The 16,735-nt window shown below is 32.6% G+C and overlaps 3 protein-coding genes across 6 annotated transcripts in view; 2 read left to right on the top strand and 1 right to left on the bottom strand.

Moving 5' to 3' along the window:
* LOC125503800 (all trans-polyprenyl-diphosphate synthase PDSS2-like) overlaps positions 1-835 on the top strand; it is a 1,360-nt gene extending 525 nt beyond the window's left edge. The window contains exons 2-4 of the mRNA XM_048664707.1: positions 2-139; positions 204-380; positions 445-835. Coding sequence (XP_048520664.1) covers positions 2-139; positions 204-380; positions 445-683 — 554 coding nt within the window. The 3' untranslated portion in view covers positions 684-835. The remainder of the gene's footprint in view (position 1; positions 140-203; positions 381-444) is intronic.
* LOC109543659 (all trans-polyprenyl-diphosphate synthase PDSS2) lies at positions 596-6,282 on the bottom strand. 3 transcript variants are annotated; one of them, XM_019913479.2, is made up of 8 exons: positions 5,816-6,281; positions 2,921-3,039; positions 2,438-2,612; positions 2,128-2,375; positions 1,930-2,070; positions 1,703-1,836; positions 1,263-1,413; positions 596-1,198 (listed from the first exon to the last, which is right to left on the bottom strand). In XM_019913479.2, the coding sequence occupies exons 1-7, from the start codon at positions 6,127-6,129 to the stop codon at positions 1,270-1,272; spliced, it is 1,275 nt and encodes a 424-aa protein (XP_019769038.1). In that variant the 5' UTR covers positions 6,130-6,281; the 3' UTR covers positions 596-1,198; positions 1,263-1,269. The 3 variants fall into 3 exon arrangements, with proteins under 3 accessions (XP_019769038.1, XP_048520792.1, XP_048520791.1); XM_048664835.1 differs by having other exon boundaries at positions 836-1,175; positions 5,816-6,282; XM_048664834.1 differs by having other exon boundaries at positions 836-1,413; positions 5,816-6,282.
* Positions 6,283-9,912: 3,630 nt separating this feature from the next.
* The window catches only part of LOC109543624 (glutamate synthase [NADH]), a 32,179-nt gene continuing 25,356 nt past the window's right edge, over positions 9,913-16,735 (top strand). For both annotated transcript variants that reach the window (XM_019913435.2, XM_019913436.2), the window contains exon 1: positions 9,913-10,191. The gene's annotated coding sequence lies outside the window, so the exon portion shown is untranslated. The remainder of the gene's footprint in view (positions 10,192-16,735) is intronic.

The raw sequence follows: 16,735 nt of genomic DNA on the forward strand, positions 1-16,735 counted from the left end.
CAAAACAGACCTTTACCGGCTAAACCGCTCGAGGAGTCATCCGAAATAATAATTCCTAATGAATTTGGAACTGCTCCGTTAAAAGTGAAGGAAGTTCTTGGAAATGCCAAAGCCGAATGGACTCTTAGACACTTTTTAGGTACAATAATTACACGAAGTACAGACTCACTGCAATTCTAGAAAAATCGTAATTCAAATTTCAGGAAGTGGTAGCTTGTTAGCAAAAAGTTGCCAAGCTGCTTTAAAATTAGCTAATCATCCTGAGGAATTTCAAAAACTGGGATACCTATTTGGAAGAAACATGGCTCTAGGATGGCAAGCGTATTTCGACTTGGAATGTTTCGAGGAAGGGTGCAAAAAACCATTTGATCTGATATCGGGTAATTAATAAAAACTCAGCCGAGTGAATCGAAATCGAAAATCTTTACAGATCCATAATTTTAGCTCCGATCTTGTTCCATTTACAACATGATCCTGATTTCTACGCAGAAATTCTAAAAGGCTCTGAAGACGTACGGAACTGTGACTATGATAGGATAAGGGAATTGGTGCAATCGGGACCTGGGCTTGAAATGACTCGCCAATTAAAGCAAAATTTTGTAAAGAACTGTTTTGATATATTAGACGAATTCCGAGCAACGGACGCAAAACGAGCTTTAGTAAATATATTAAAGGTTTTATAATGTTCATTGTAACTGTAAATTTTGAGTACTGATAATCTGAAATGTGTACAATACGAGTTTGTTATTTTCCAATCTTTACACTGTGATATGTGCAATAAATATTGGACAAAGCCATTTTAAGTATAAATTTCAAATGTTTTATCAGAAATTAATAAGTTTTTGATTTGGCCATAACAGGTTGCTTCTGAATTGTTCCTATCCTAAAGTATTATCTAAAATCCACCCAAGACACAATTAATTTTTATTGTATATGCATATGTAAAATGTACAAAAATATATTTATTTCTCCCATTCCCACGAATAAAAAATGTATGCATTTATTCTGGTATCACTTAAATAATTAAAAATTTACAATGCAATGCCAAAAAAGCTAGGAACATTGCTATAAAATATGGTAAAAGCACTTATCACAGTAAATAGTTTGGTGACGAAGTTACGCCGGATAAAACTTTTCAAATAAACGCTCAAATCCCAACATTCCCGCAAACAAAACTAAAAAAAGATGCAGTGCAAAACTAAAAAAAAAAACGAAATATCGCAATCATTTACTTGGTTTGAGATAAATGCGGTAAAACTTACCGGAGGTCTACGATTCTTGCACGGCAGCAATAATATTAGCCAAGGCTGTCCTTGCATCTGAAGCTGGAAGTTCGTTCAGTACTTTGAGTGCTGCCTGCGAATGTTCCTTTTGAAGTTTTTTTGTTAGTTCTAACCCTGGCCCTTCCAAAACCTACAAATCATATTCTTGGAGTGTAGCAACATCAAATCGCAGCGAAGAGAATGATAGTTCAACAGTTCATAGAAACTCAGTGAATGACAAAATATTGCAAAGAATCGAAAAACAAATGCACTGATATTTAACTGTTTTGTTAGTTTGTTTAAAAATACTTTTATGAAAAATGTTTGCAATTTGTTTGTCAATAGGCGCGTAATAGTACTTGAGCATTAACCGATTTTATTCGAAAAAATAACATTTTATTGGTATCGGAGTAAAATTGATCAAAAAAGTAGATACTTACCTCCGCCCTAAGCAGATCATAGTCGACCTCGTCGACGTTTTCGAGTCCTTTCTCAATATGTTCGTAAAGTTCCGGTTTATTTTGTAGAGTGAACATCAGAGGAGCGCAAACCAGACTGAAAGACCCACTGGAGCCTGTAATAAGAAGCAAATTAAAGCTACAACATTTGTGTTGAATAACTTGATCTTGGATATAAAAACTGATCAGACAAAAAACTAATCTCTTACCAGGTTGAAAGGGTTCCCTATCTAGACATGCCTGCCAGGCTAAGGCTAAATGTTTTCCGAATAGATAACCCTTTTCTTGTAGGTCCTCCGAATGACCCGCTAGTTTCAATGTACCTTGACAAGATTTTCCAAGGAGCGAACCTAAAGAAGTAACGTTTCCAGTAGTAATCTTGGCAGTTGGTACTTAAAACAACTTACCAGCATTTAAAACGTTCCTCAACGTCCACTCAGCCTGCGCATTTCCTAACGCCTCACTCACAATTAGTGGCTCCAAATTATTTTCTATAAACTGTTTGTACTCCACTTGTTTCGCTTTTGGTTTGGCCGGCAACGGATTATTCTGTCGGTCTCGGGGCCCAACAAACTCGGCCTCCGTTAGATCTCTCACTGCCGAACTCATCAGTTCTACTAACTCCTGGTTTCTGAGGTTGGCCAATTCTATACTGCTGTAATGTGCAATAAAGGAGGCTCGGTTAAAATGCATTAAATGGTTTAATGCGATAGATACCTATTACTTAGTAAATAGTCGCCACTTAGTAGAGCGATTTTATTTCCAAACATCATATCGCCGCTTGCGTCTACATTATTTGGTGGCTGCAAATTAACCAAGCCTTTATGCACCAAGTGACTTGTTCTGATCATTTCTGTTACTTCAGCTAGTGCCCTCTGGCTATGTAGAACACCTGAAGTCAAAGAAAGTGGAATGGAGCTTAGTTTTACCGTCTAGCGGTCGCAAGAATTGTTTTATAAAACTAAATGCTAAGCTTCTGAAAACAATTTTTGTCAAACAATTAACTAGGAATTTCCGAGTGGTAAATTGCAATTTAAAGCAATCTATCAATAGATCTAAGTAAACGCTTCCAGGGAGCAAGTTAAGTGACAATAAACAACTCAACATTCAGTTAAACACGACAAAAAAAAACACCCACTATTGAAATTCTGGAATAAATCCTAATATGCACACGGAATATTTAAAAGATAAATTAAGTACCTGCTGCCTTGTCTTGTTCCATGTCAGGAATATCTGCAGAATGTCCGGCAGCTTTGGAAATCAGCAGCACAATGAGGCCCCAAGCTTGCATATTGTTCTTGCCATTGTAGAGTAATCCTCTGAAACAAACCAAAACTATAATCACATTTAGGAAAATGTGTAGCTTTATAAAATTGAACCAATGCATTAGCGATTATGTATGTATATTGCAGTACATTTCTGTTGATAGATCGAATCGACGGCACTTAAAAAGTCTGGAAAATACATACCAACAGACACAAAAAAACAATAATTTATGATTTTTTTTATCGTAGTGTGTACTTGGCATTAATTTGGCTTTGTTTAATAACTGTATAAGAAAAACATACAAAAACCTGTTTAAAAAGATCTATGAACGTCGTGATACGCGATTGATTAATGTCGAGTTCATATTTTATATTTGTAGATATATGGAGTGTCCCAGAACAAATGAGAAATCCCTCGGGTTCAGATTTTTTAGATTGTCAACTTATTCCGGGACACCCTATATATTATTCATTTGACTAAAAGTCTATCGGATAAAAAAGGTTTCGCTTGCCAGAAAGCTTTTATTCGAAGTATTAGGTGCGCTTAGACGATTTAGAATTACCTCCGAAGACATATCGATGCAAATAAATTAGAATAATATAATATAATAAATTAGAATAATAATGGGCTTGTAGTCCCCAAATTGAAAACTGACAGGTTCATCAACAGATACAGGAGCAGGTACTAACGAAACGCTAAAATTTAGGATTGATGCCATTATCACTAATAATAATAGCAAATGTGGGACTTAAAATGTACAAATCGCGTCATGACTAATCAAAACAATGTTAAGTGGGTCCAATGATATTTTTCAAGCCGGCGACAGACTTGAAAATAAGTAGACGCACTCATTATTTACCAAAAACATTCTAAGTGCAAATCAAATATAAACACCAAGATTAGAGACGTTTAGAGACGATTAGACTCGTGTTCGCATTTGGGACCAATGCCAATAAAACTTGTCCAATTCCGCAAGTTGTAAGTTTATATGAAAAACGACTGGGTAGAAAACTTTAAGAAATAAAGTTTCATGCGTTAAAAATGTTTGAAATCATAACTTTTCTGTATTCTCTAAACAAATTATTACCTTTGCTACTTATTTTCCAACAAAATTGAGAAGCAAATCGGGATATTTATAAATCTTTAATTGATGATCTAGAAATGATTCTTCTGATCTAGAAATAGGTAGTATTTTGGGCAATGTATAGGGGGTGTTATTTAATGGCTTTTTATTTCAATGAGTTATTCTTGGGCTACTTGTAAGTCATCAAAATTAGTGATAAACAGACTTAAAAAGCTTGTCATTCAATACGCGAGATAAAAAATAAATCACATATTTTATGTACAATTTGCATTCTTGCCCCAAGTACATATATTAGAAAAGAAAGGTTCAATAGCAAGTGCAGAATTTAAAAAATTTTTTTTTTGAAATAGTAAAAATAAATTGAAGATTGCTGTGAAGAAAATCTTGTGTATTCTTATGCAGCACTTTCTCATCAATAGCTGGTCAAATAAAATTGTTGTTTTTTAAATAGGCACATGCAAATTGTTAGTTTTCTTTGTTTTACAAATTGTCTTGCTTTTGCGACTGTATAAATGAATAAAACAGAAAAAGCGCCACTAAAATAATACTGCGTAATGACAGTCGGTCTAAACTTAAGAGATTAGAAATATGTGTAAAAAAATGTTTTTTGCACAAAAATGCATATTGCGTGTTAACCTTTGAGTCCGTAAATATCTTACCTAATTTCCAAAGAATAATAATTAGATTTGTAACTCATAAGCTATAACATCCTTTGCAAATGATAAAATGAATCAATCAAAATGCGACCAAAGGTAAAAATGTATGTATATTTCTGCAAATGGTTGCAAATAGAAGTTCAAAAGTAATGTTTTTCGTAAACAATCTTGTGAGAGCTTTGATCTTCAAATTTATCTTTTATCTAATACTTCTAGTTTTAGTTGCTTCATTGCAAACTTCTGCATTAAATATGGAAAATTTGTTTGTCAGTCACACCTGTTGAAAATTCGTTTTTATTAGAAGAAAATACATATATTTTTTAATTAAATGTGAGTAATAATAAATAAATATTCAATTGCAAAAAACTGATCAAAACAACTTTCCAATAATCAGCTCTTGGAAAAATACTGTCATTTTCATCTGAAAGTTATTCAAGTGATGATTCAGTTAATTTTGTCCTCTTAAGATCAGAGCGCAAAAAGATAAAATGTAATTTTTAATTACCAATTTATCCAAATATGAAAACTAGGGGGGATACAGGGTGTTAATTTATTACAGAAAACACTCGATGGCAACGGCAGCCTTCCAATTTGTGATTTTAATTATCTGCTTAGAAACTACGCTAAATATGGGAAATAAAAAGCGTATGGATTAAGAGGTTTTAAAGCGGTAAAACACCTGCGAAAATATATATTTTCGGATTTTCATAAAATTGTATAAATGTAATATTTAAATTTTTATTTTTCTGTGACGAATTTCCTTATTTTTTGTGATTAAAGTAAAACAAGAAAAAATATCAAAGAACTGAAAAACCCCCATGAAAAGAAAGCCTGAAAGACCGACAAACTCACTTGTTTCAAACAATGTTTGCGATTTTTCAAAAAGCGCTCTTTTGAGTAAGTTACTTATTAATATTCATATTAACGGTTTATTCGTAACCATTAGACCTGCGAAATACCAATAAAATGTAATTAAATTACACGGGTAATCCAAATAGAATAACAAGATTATGAGTCGTTGAAATGTTTCCGTTGTAGAAGATTTTTCGAACACAAAAATGTTCGTGTAACTGCAGATAAAATACTCACTTCGCTGTTTTTAAAAGGGGATGATTGGATCCAACCAATTTCCTAAGATGCAACGCTACATTGGCAATTTCATCACTCAGTAGCCAGCGTAGGCTCAGAAACGATGTTGGATATCCAACAATTTTTTCAGCTTCACTTACAGCTCGATTCCAATCAGGTTTCTTTTCTTGAGCTAACTTTGCAAACTGAACGTCCGAAGAAGATAAGTGTCGTCTGGGTTTATAGATGCAATCACCACTATTTGTTACCACTTTTGCACTTGCAAGTAGATGTTTAGGCAGAAATTTTGGACAAAAAATCTTCGACAAAGACATTTTCCAGCTTGCACGAAACGGAAATGTAAACGGAACGGTACCGAAGAGGTGCAAATATTCGGAAAACGAAAGCTATCGATGGCGCAAGTGAAAGCTGGCCTCGATATTTGCATTTAAATTTCAAGACAAGTTGTGTTTTGTTACTAAAATTGCCCACCACTTGTTGAATGCATTTACCGACCTACTTCCCAAGCAACAGCATCATTGCGTTACAAGTTAGACAGAAACAGAACTTATGCGGCACTATTTTTATCAATCATACCATAAGCACTTATTAGATATGATATCTAATAAAGGAGCCCATACATTGTAAAAACATTGTATATTTTTCCAATGTATGGCAATGTTTGATGCGTGGCGCAATTGTCTCACTAGTTCAAAAATGTTTCAACTATCTTGCGCAAAATAGAGGAAGATTTACTCCCAACGACCGGCAAGGACGCAACACCACAACATTCTTATTAGATAAGTCAATGGTGGTGTTCTAGGCCTGGGTAACACTGTGTTGAGTTGCGCTATTGAGTTGTTGCCGCTCTATGAGTTAACGAGTTGTAACTCATCGGTTCATAAGTCATTTATTAAAGCTTTACGAGACCCGAGACTGAAATTTTCATATCTAAGAAAAAGGTCGTTAACATCTTTTCTGAGTAACGTTTTACTACTTTATTCACACTACAAAAAAGTCATCTAGATTTTCCCAGGAACAGAACAGAATCCGAAGAAAGTCGACGAGTTTGCGTGTAAAATCGATCTCTTAATTTTTTTGCATAAAAGATTCAGTTTGCCAGTATTTTACAGTAAAACGGTAGGAAAAACGTGGTTTTTCTGTTTAGAGACAGTGTTGTTTAGAAATATTGACCTAAAACTGAAGAAACCCCAGTTTCCAAGAGTTTTCCAAATAAATGATTATAAACTTTCGCCCTCTCAGATCGGGAAAATATTTTTGGAAAAACACCTAGAAATAATTATTACGGTTTTGTCCATACTTCGAAGCCGCAAAAGGTTTCCCAAAAATTTTTGCAAATCGGTTAAGGAGGCCAGTGCTCAAATAAAACATATCGTATAATTTTTCACAGAAAATATCTGAAAATTGTTAGTATTTTAACTACATAATAATGCAATTTTTGCGTAGAAAAAATTGCTTAATAAAAACTTTGTTAAAACTAGAAAGAAACTACATATTTTCAGAGCGATGTGGCCGGCGAATTTTCCAAATACTTTTTTGTTAACTTTTGCTCTCTGATCGGTTTTTTCAAGATAATCCTAATTGATTTCGATAAAAAACTGAATAAAATTATTTGGAGTTCGAAGTGTTTAAATTCGAAGCTGAAAAGGATTTTCTAAAGTTCTAAAAACCGATAAATGAGGCGAATTTTCAAAATTAATTTTGTCATTTTGGCTGAATAGACCCCATTATTGTCAGAAAAGAAGGAAATTATAAAAAAATAATGGTTTTTTGCGTTTTCGATTAAAAACTTTTAGTTTTGTGTTTTTCAAAGTTTTTGTAAAATGTTTACAAAACTATAAATTTATCTTGTAATTTTTCGCGTAAAAGACCTCCAGATCGTCAATATTTTTAAGTGAAACTACAAAATAGAGCGTTTTTCTATCTAATCTAAAAAAACAGGTTTTTTTAACAAACTACAGTCTTCGGAGGAATTGAGTCAACGAGATTTCCAAATTATCTGTTATAAACTTGCGCTTAATCTGTTCGTTTTTCAATAGAAAATTATTTTATTTTTTGCTTCAAATTCGACGTTCAAAACTTTTTACAAAGCGACCAAGGATTAGAAATTTTTTTCATAATTTTTCACGAAAAATACTTTGTTTGGCAGCATTTTTAAGTGAAACTAGAAAATCGAGCATGTAGAAGTAAAGAAGGAAGCGGGGGTGTACACACTGAAGAAAATCCAATCAAAGGAGATGCAAACTTGTATTATAGTTTGTATGATCGCACACTATCGACTATCTATAATACAAATTTGCATCCCCGATATTTGATATTCAAGGGTAAAATTACATCATATACCCTTTAATAATTTAATTATTCGTTGTAGAACTTGTACTTATTTTTTGAAATCCTTTATTTCAATAGACATTTAAAAGTTTTTTTCTAAGATTGTCTGCAAAATATTACTTGTATCGTCATATAAGCTTTTTTGTAACTTCCGTGTTAGGCCTGGGTAACACTGTGTTGAGTTGCGCTATTGAGTTGTTGCCGCTCTCTGAGTTAACGAGTTATAACTCATCGGGTCATAAGTCATTTGTAAAGCTTTACGAGACCTGAGACTGGAATTTTCACATGTAAAAAAAAGTTATTAACATTTTTTTAGAGGAACGTTTTACTACTTTGTTTACACAACTAAAAAAAGGTCATCTCGATTTTCCCAGCAACAGAACTGAGTCCAAAGAAAGTCGACGAGTTCTCTTGTAAAATCGATCTCTTCATTATTTTGCATAAAAGATTCAGTTTGCCAGTATTTTACAATAAAACGTTAGAAAAAACGCGGTTATTCTTATTAGTTGAAATATTGTTCTAAAAGTGAAGAAACTCCAGCTTCTAAGAGTTTTCCAAATAAATGATTATAAACTTCGCTTTTTCAGTTCGGGGAAATATTTTTGGAAAAAGACCCAGAAATATTTATTAGGGTTTTGTCAATAATTCGAAGCTGCAAAAATTTTTGCAAAGCGGTTAAGGAGGCGAGTGTTCCAATAAAATGTACCTTATAATTTTTCACAGGAAATACCTGAAGATTGTCAATATTTTAAGTAAAACTAAAAAATAATGAGTTTTGTGCGTAGAAAGAATTGGAAAGAAGAAAGAAAGAATAGAAACTTTGTTAAAACTGGAATGACCTGAAAATGTAAAGGAACTTTAAAAATCTGCAGAGCCATGAGCGATGAAAAGCAAATTTTCAAAATAATTTGTTAAAAAACTTTTGCTCTAGTCGTTTTCGGTTTTGGAGAAAACCTTAATGGTTTTCGGGCAAAAACAAATCAAAATATTTAAAGCTTACTTACAAAAGTACAACAAGTGACAATGAAAAAGTAGCAAATAGTCTAAGATTATTTGTATTGTTTCATGATGTTTATTATTATTTTCTAATTTAATTACTATTATTGTTATTATTAAATTAATTCCGCCTGCTAATTGTAATTTTTCTGCTTATATAAAAGCAAGACTTGCAAGAGTCTTGCTGTAAAACCAAGGCCTCTTAAGACCAAGACCAAGACTTAACATGCAAGATCAAGACTATGTATGCAAGATCAATCGATCTTGACAGTTAATTAAATTAACAATTTTAATATTCTTCGATACATCCGCTAATTGCAACAATTTTATGAAAGACGTACGTTAATAACTTCAAATTTTCGCCCGCTGGATGGACAAGCAACAGAAAATAACGACAATTATTGCGTCACTGCCAAAAAGTTTGGGACAGGCTAAACAAGGTATTTTTATTTTTAAAATCGCACGCGATTTAGTCACTAACTAGATAACTACCAATGATTTTCTTTACCGTAAAATGGAAAAAACTATTTATTATACCCGAAAATCAGCAGGGCCAAATGCGGATGGGCCACTCCAACACTGAATCACAGCTTATTTATGCTTTGATATTAATGACACTGCGTAGTAAACGCAGTCACTGAACAGTTAAATGCCTCGAATTGCACATGCACGTATCCTACCTCCGTCTCGCTTGCACTAATAGGAGTCTGGCCCCATTGAAAGAGATACCGTTGGCTGTTGTAAAGAGGCAAAAGTTTTTGGCGACGTCTTAAAAAAATCCGGCTCTCTCACTGTGGAAGTGTGGTTCGTTGAGTACGTATGCTTCTGCCTGCTATTGACATTCAGCGAGAAATCGTAAAATAAACTCAAATATCTGCCTGCATTTGGTCGAAGTTTTACAAGTTTTGCCGATTTGTCGGCATTTCTGACAAACATTTTCCTTGATTAGAGATTTTGTGAACTGTTTTATTAGTGGTTCGCCTGTGTCTAAGGGACTTTCGGAACTTGTTTCCAAATAAGGGTGTTCTGCACTTACAAATCACTTTTGGGTAAGTTAAATAAATAAATTGCAATTTCGTGAGGAGTAATTGCAAATGGAAATATGTGTTACCGTAGCCGGCAATCGTGTTTTTCACATAAACACGCATTCTAGACGACCATTCCTGTCTAAAAATAGGATATTTGCCCCAAATTACATGCAAGATCGAAAGTTTTATTATGCTTTTACTAACAATCTACGTGGGTTAGAGTTGGGTTTCATTGCAATAAACCGGTTTTATGGTAAATTTGATTGCGCAACTCTTATCTGGAAAATCAATAGGATGCCGGGTTACCTATTTTCTTAAATTCGTCCCTGGATTATAGGTCAGAAAAACAGGGTATAGAACGATGTGGGAGGTGGGAAATATTGATATTCTGCCTATCTCGCCCCCTCTCACACAGTTCCTCTACTTGAAAATGTTGTTTGCTACGTTTACTTGGGATGTTTCCATTTCCATTGATGAATGATGGATGAATGACCGAAGTAATACAACGATTAAAGAACAACTGTAGGAATTCCTAGCTGTTTGAACAAGAAACGTTTACATTCACACTATCTTATCAATGTTTTATGGGCGATAATTATAGGAAATGGCTGAACATAAATCCAATTCCCAAATCTTCCACTTATGTGATTAAATGCACCTTTTAGCAGCCATGGTTTTTTATACCCGAACCAGAAACCAAAAATGAAGTGAAATAATGCATGATTAATGAAATAACAAATAATGTCGACCGACCAAAATTGGTCGAAATGGTGTTGCAACTTTGTGAACTAAAACTAATTTTATTGCAATCAGCGAATAAGCAATAAACTATGGAAAGACATTGTTCAACATCGAAAAATTACCAGTTGATACCTATGCTTGCAACGATTGCTGATACCCATATGAATAACAATATTTAAGTATTTATTAACGTTTGCATCTACCTCTAAAAGGTGTTCCAAGTTTATGACGATTTCGACTATCAAAAAGCTCCTAGCGACTGATGGCGTATTTGCAACCATTCATGAGAAATTGGGGTTTTAAGCTTGACTGGATAAAACCTAACGAAGCAAACTGTTATCGGAGTCTTCTACCGAAAAAAAGAAACAATCAGATATTTTGCTTCATTTTCCAGATATAACCTAAACATCGACACACCCACACAATTTACATTTTTGATTATAACTTTGAAACGATAAGGAGTTGAAAAGGTCCTGGATGGTCCTTCAAAGGATATGAAATGCGAAAATATTCAGTACTTCAGCAAAATGTATTTCAAAAATAGGGCTTGATGAGAAAAAGAGTCAACTTCATTTTGAAAAGACTTTCAGGACTCAACGACATGTGCTTCGACCAATACATAAGACTGTTTTAAACTTTTACTTTTTTATGTTTGCTTCTATCGCTTTATAGGTTAAACACCGTGATTCAAAATCGGCGTCATTCTTCTGGGGGTGTTTAGAGAGTACAGAAAAAATAGTAAAAAATGTTAATTCGTATCAAAAACTGAAATAATTGCAAAAAACTCGATCAGAAGGTCGGCAACAATGTTTTCAAGGTAATTTGCCTCATTAACATTACGTAAATACCTGTTATGTTTTTTAAATATAAAAAGCTCAAGTGAAAATGAAATAGGTTAGGGTAACCGGAAAATTCAACCAATTTCAACAATACCTCCTATAAAAAGTGCTCTCTGAACTACTTACAATTAAACCTACGGTAAGGGAAGCAGAAAAAAGTCAGTATCATACAACTAAAAAATTCCACAAATTCCGGTTTATTTTGCCCTCCAACTGTCTAAAAGTTTGGACTCTGAAAAAATTTTCCCTACGTTATGTCGAAAAGGTTCCAATAATTTTTACAACCTTTTTTAATCTAAATCTTTATAGCTTTTAAATCCAATTTTGAATAACAATGTTTCGAAGTCTCAGAATGTAATTTTTTCTCCATTGTTACATATTCTTTTGAGTTCCCCTATATGTATTCACAAGATGATGTTTAAAAGTATCCTGCATGTATGATTATCAACAGAATTACCGAATCTCATATTGAGTATTCGAAAATGTAATAAAATTCGAATAGACGATTTATTTTGACGAATGCTTTTGAATAATCATTTGTAGTACTTAATAGTAAATTTGCACGTGTTGATGCAACGTATTCCAAGAAACGTTCCAAAAACGTTACAGGCGTGGCATTAAAGTTACAAACCTGGAACACACTAGCAAAACATTATTTAATCTAAATTGGGATATGTCCTTAAAATAGGAATTATTACAGACGTCGCAAGATCTTACATACATATTTAAGTAGTCATTTAATGCGACATTTATGTAGAACAATCGAAAATATCTTAAGTTCACATTTAAATGTGAATCAAACAATTTTAAACCTTAGTTCAGAACAAAAACGTTTCTGCGTTTATATGGATTCCGAAAAAAAGTAACTTTTGTCATACGCAGCTGCTCGTTAATTTAATTTAATATATTTATATCTGCACACTATAACAAATTAACTTTTAGCAGTGAAATATCATCTGTAAAGTCGGACTTATTTTGTTTACGCAATGTTTTCTTTGGTGGATTTTTTAATGTATCGTCCTTTGCAACAGGGTACCGAATTAAATTCGGTATAAGCATACGATTATAATATCTTTGCCAAATAGCATGTGCACTTTGGAAAACTGTTGGCAAACTTACAAGTTTCCTTGCGGTGCTTGACATCTACAATTCTCTAAATTATTTATACCAAATAAATATTATCTAACCATTTAAATTGAAAGTTTTTGTAGTATTTCCGAAAACAAGTGACACAGSCTAAAATATTTTGGCAAAAAGAAAATACGATTGCCAATTCACTTGGGCAAAATGTGGTAAAGACACGAGATAACGGACTTGCATTACTTCTTAAAGTTACAGAAATTTAAATAAACGTTATATAAACAATGGAAATCTTTCGGTACCAGCAGATCCGTCGTGAGCTTTTGAAATGGGGAAGTGCAGATTTTGAAATGCACCAATCTCAGGCACCCCCAGGACTGGTTTCGCTCAGATCACACGCAGATCATTCTAATATCACATATCTCATCATAACATCACATCTAAAATCACATAATTTCAGGCTGAATTCAGCTGATGAGCGCGAATAGGCTCGAAACCGGTCCAGGGTCCAGGCCTGAGGTTGGTGCATTTCGAAATCTGCACTTGCCCATTTTATTAGTTATATAAGTTTGACGTCTTTTAAAGGGCACTTTACATACACTTCTAACAGAGAGAGAAAAACATTGTCAAAAAGTGAAATTGCTAGTGAGCATTAAAATTTGCGTTCAAGTAAAAGAAAAAGGAATGATCTTGTGAGTGAACTCAATAGGAAAGATATGAAAGAAAATAGAAAAGATATGAACAAAAAGTCCATGTGCATTGCTTAAGAGGAAGGTAGTGTAGGGTCAATTCAGAGGCTTCTAAAAAAAGAAACTTCTAAAGGGAGTGAATAGAGAAATAGCAGTCACTTCTGGAGGTTTCACAAGCCAACTACAACCGTTCATTCTCTCTATCAATAACCAATTTAAAAATTATATCCTTGAAGAGTGGAAGAAATTGATAGCAAAGTCAATTCTTATGGAACGACTAACGACATGAACTGAATATTGCTAGTATAAGTTATGTTAATAATAAATAAAAATTATGATCCGAAAGACACATTAAAATATACTTTTCTAAAAATCATCTTGCCGCTCGGTTGTTATAGTAGGAAAAATACGGTAGATTTTAAACTCTGTGTCTAACACTTGGAAGCATATGGAATCAGTTCTGCTTGCAGATATTACACAGGTGTGTTCTGGAAAATATTAGCAAAGAAAATGAATATTGGCAAATTCTATTAACTATACAGCTTGTTAAAAAATAGTAAATTTTCGTTTTCTTCTCTCTCGAATCAAAATGTCTATTTAGGAATAATAACCAATAAAAGTTTCGGATTATTTTCGACTCGAAATTGTTCAACGTTTTAATAATATTTCATTTTTATATATTTTTTAATCCTCTACTGATGAAAATAGCACCAATAAATGAATATTCAACCTATATAATTTGCTGCAATAATAAGATTGATAAACCCATTTCGACTTGATTAATGTGTTTCTATAAATTACATAATTAATCAATTCCAAATTTGAGATAAAATGGAATGCGGTTTAATTGATTCTATGCGCAGACTATATATAATCATATAAGCCAAAAATATGTTTGTTATGTATATTGGCAAATTCTATTAACTATACAGCTTGTTGAAAAATAGTGAATTTTCTTAATCTCTTCTCTCTCGAATTAAACTGTCTATTTAGGAATAATAACCAATAAACGTTTCGGATTATTTTCGACTCGAAATTGTTCAACGTTTTGATAATATTTCATTTTTATATATGTTTTAATCTTCTACTGATGAAAGTAGCACCAATAAATGAATATTAATACTATATAATTTCCTGCAATAATAACCCATTCCGATCTAAATACTGTATTTCTATTAATTAATTAATTCATTAATCAATTCCAAATTTCAGATAAAATGGAACGCGGTTTTATTGATTTTATACGCAGACTATAACTGAGACAATTCATTCCAGTAGCTTAATGGATTACATGAGTTTGGAACAATACCGCTTCTTACCCATATAAAATTGATCCGGTTATATGTTTTGTAAATAAGTATACGTGTTTTTCCAATATAGTAAACATGTTAGTAGGAGCCAGACATGTATCATGTTGCTAGTTTTGCCCTTCATTCAGCTACTTATTTGCTAATTGTTCAGTCATCTCGAAATAATGCATAAACGATAATATTTACTAATAAAGTGGTTTCGTCTGCGATAAAACACTTGAACATATCTGATTCAATTCAATATTTAGTGGGTTTTCAAGTTTCAACAATTTATATTAATTTATCATTTATATTCAAAAGAAGAGTTTTTTCGTGTCCGAAAATTCTAAACCGAAAGGGATTTTTGCGCGGCTTAAGCAGACAAATATTATTATTTCAAACAATTATTTGTCTGCTTAAGCCGCAAAAAAATTATATTTAAAAATATAAAAGATTTTTTGATTCATAAAAAAAACATTGTGCTTTGTCATCTTTCCATTTTTACCTGAACAATGCTTTTTAATCAGTACTTATGTTATCACGTTTTACTCATTTCTAGTCATGCGTTTGTTTCATTAGTATTAGTAATCATATAATCCAAAAATATGTTTGTTATATTTTGGCATTGGCTTTCGATTAAGTCTTTACCCAAAAGACACAAAAATAAATAAAAAGTAGTCACATGTGACTTCTTATTATCGCTTCCAGACAATGCCGAAAAACTAATGTTTTTTATGTAGATTCTCCGGTCTAATACATTCTTCGAATTGTTTTACACTTATAGTATAAGTGCTCTAATTTTTGCATGTTATCAGCGATTTACAACACTTTATTTGTTACACATTTTTATTAGTTTTTAAATTACCTACTATTAATCAAAGTAGCACTGACACATTTCACTTCCAACGCATATACTGCAAATATTTACATTTGTTCTTGAAACACCCTGTACATATTTTATTCTTCATTGAAATGCTAGTGTTAAGCGACGATTTTGATATACTTTATTATTACGTTTGTATTAATTTTATAATATTGAACAAAAGTTCAGATGTTCTGTCTTGTTTCGTTCGAATCTTATATGTACGGAATCATCGCAATATTCCGGTTAAATAACAACGGAATGAATATAATAATTAAAAGATAAATGCGAGTCGATTTAACTGAGTGTCCGGGTTTAAACAGAAGAGTAAATGCAGAAAAGCATTTAAGTCAGGGCCTAAAATCGCCAAAAATAATATATCAACAACTCAAAAAGTTCATCATAAATAATTGTAAGAATATATTTTTTTGAGTAATTGCAGTTCTCATTCGCATATTTTATACTATTTGGTCAACTTAGTTATAATCCATTCTAATTGTTTGTAAATGTAAGTTACTAGGAATTAATTCATTAAAGTACCAATAAGTTAATCCTAACGACGCATTATATGTAATAAATAATCGAAATAATTAAATCGTAAAAGTCTGATGTTGTTGTAGTCATGTTGAACGTTTATGAAATAAGATAAGACTTTGGATTAACAGTTTGCGGTTTATTATTTCAGTTTAAATGAAGCACGAATTAATGCATGCTGAGCAAATAAAACAATATTTTGTTCTAATGAAGTATAAAAAATTCTTAGATTGGCGTCGCTTTAATTATACTTGTTTCTGTCTTTGACATTTTATTTTGTCGCCCTTATCTACTTCTACCATCTTTTTAAATTTAAAATAGATATAATTTAATTGTGAGGGATCTTTATACCCTTGAGATGCCTTTGATTGATAACGTAAGATTGATGCTATTTCTACCTAAAAATGTGGGTACATTCATGTGATTTTGTGTACTGAACTAATTTGCTGATACAGTATCAAGGTTGTGTACGTGTAAATAAAAAAATTAACGAATATATAATAAATGCCTTACATTTCTGCGTATATTCGG

The sequence above is a fragment of the Dendroctonus ponderosae genome, unplaced genomic scaffold, assembly GCF_020466585.1.
Source record: "Dendroctonus ponderosae isolate FM_Combo_2020 unplaced genomic scaffold, Dpon_F_20191213v2 Dpon_F_20191213_3, whole genome shotgun sequence".
NCBI lineage: Eukaryota > Metazoa > Arthropoda > Insecta > Coleoptera > Curculionidae > Dendroctonus > Dendroctonus ponderosae.

What these genes read in the sequence shown, in the direction of transcription:
- LOC109543659 (XM_019913479.2), bottom strand. Translation starts at nt 6,129, where the DNA reads ATGTCTTTGTCGAAGATTTTTTGTCCAAAATTTCTGCCTAAACATCTA. An exon ending in CCCCTTTTAAAAACAGCGAA is followed by an intron (nt 3,040 to 5,815) that starts GTGAGTATTTTA and finishes GGTTTGTTTCAG; the next exon opens with AGGATTACTCTACAATGGCA. An exon ending in ATGATCTGCTTAGGGCGGAG is followed by an intron (nt 1,414 to 1,702) that starts GTAAGTATCTAC and finishes TATGATTTGTAG; the next exon opens with GTTTTGGAAGGGCCAGGGTT.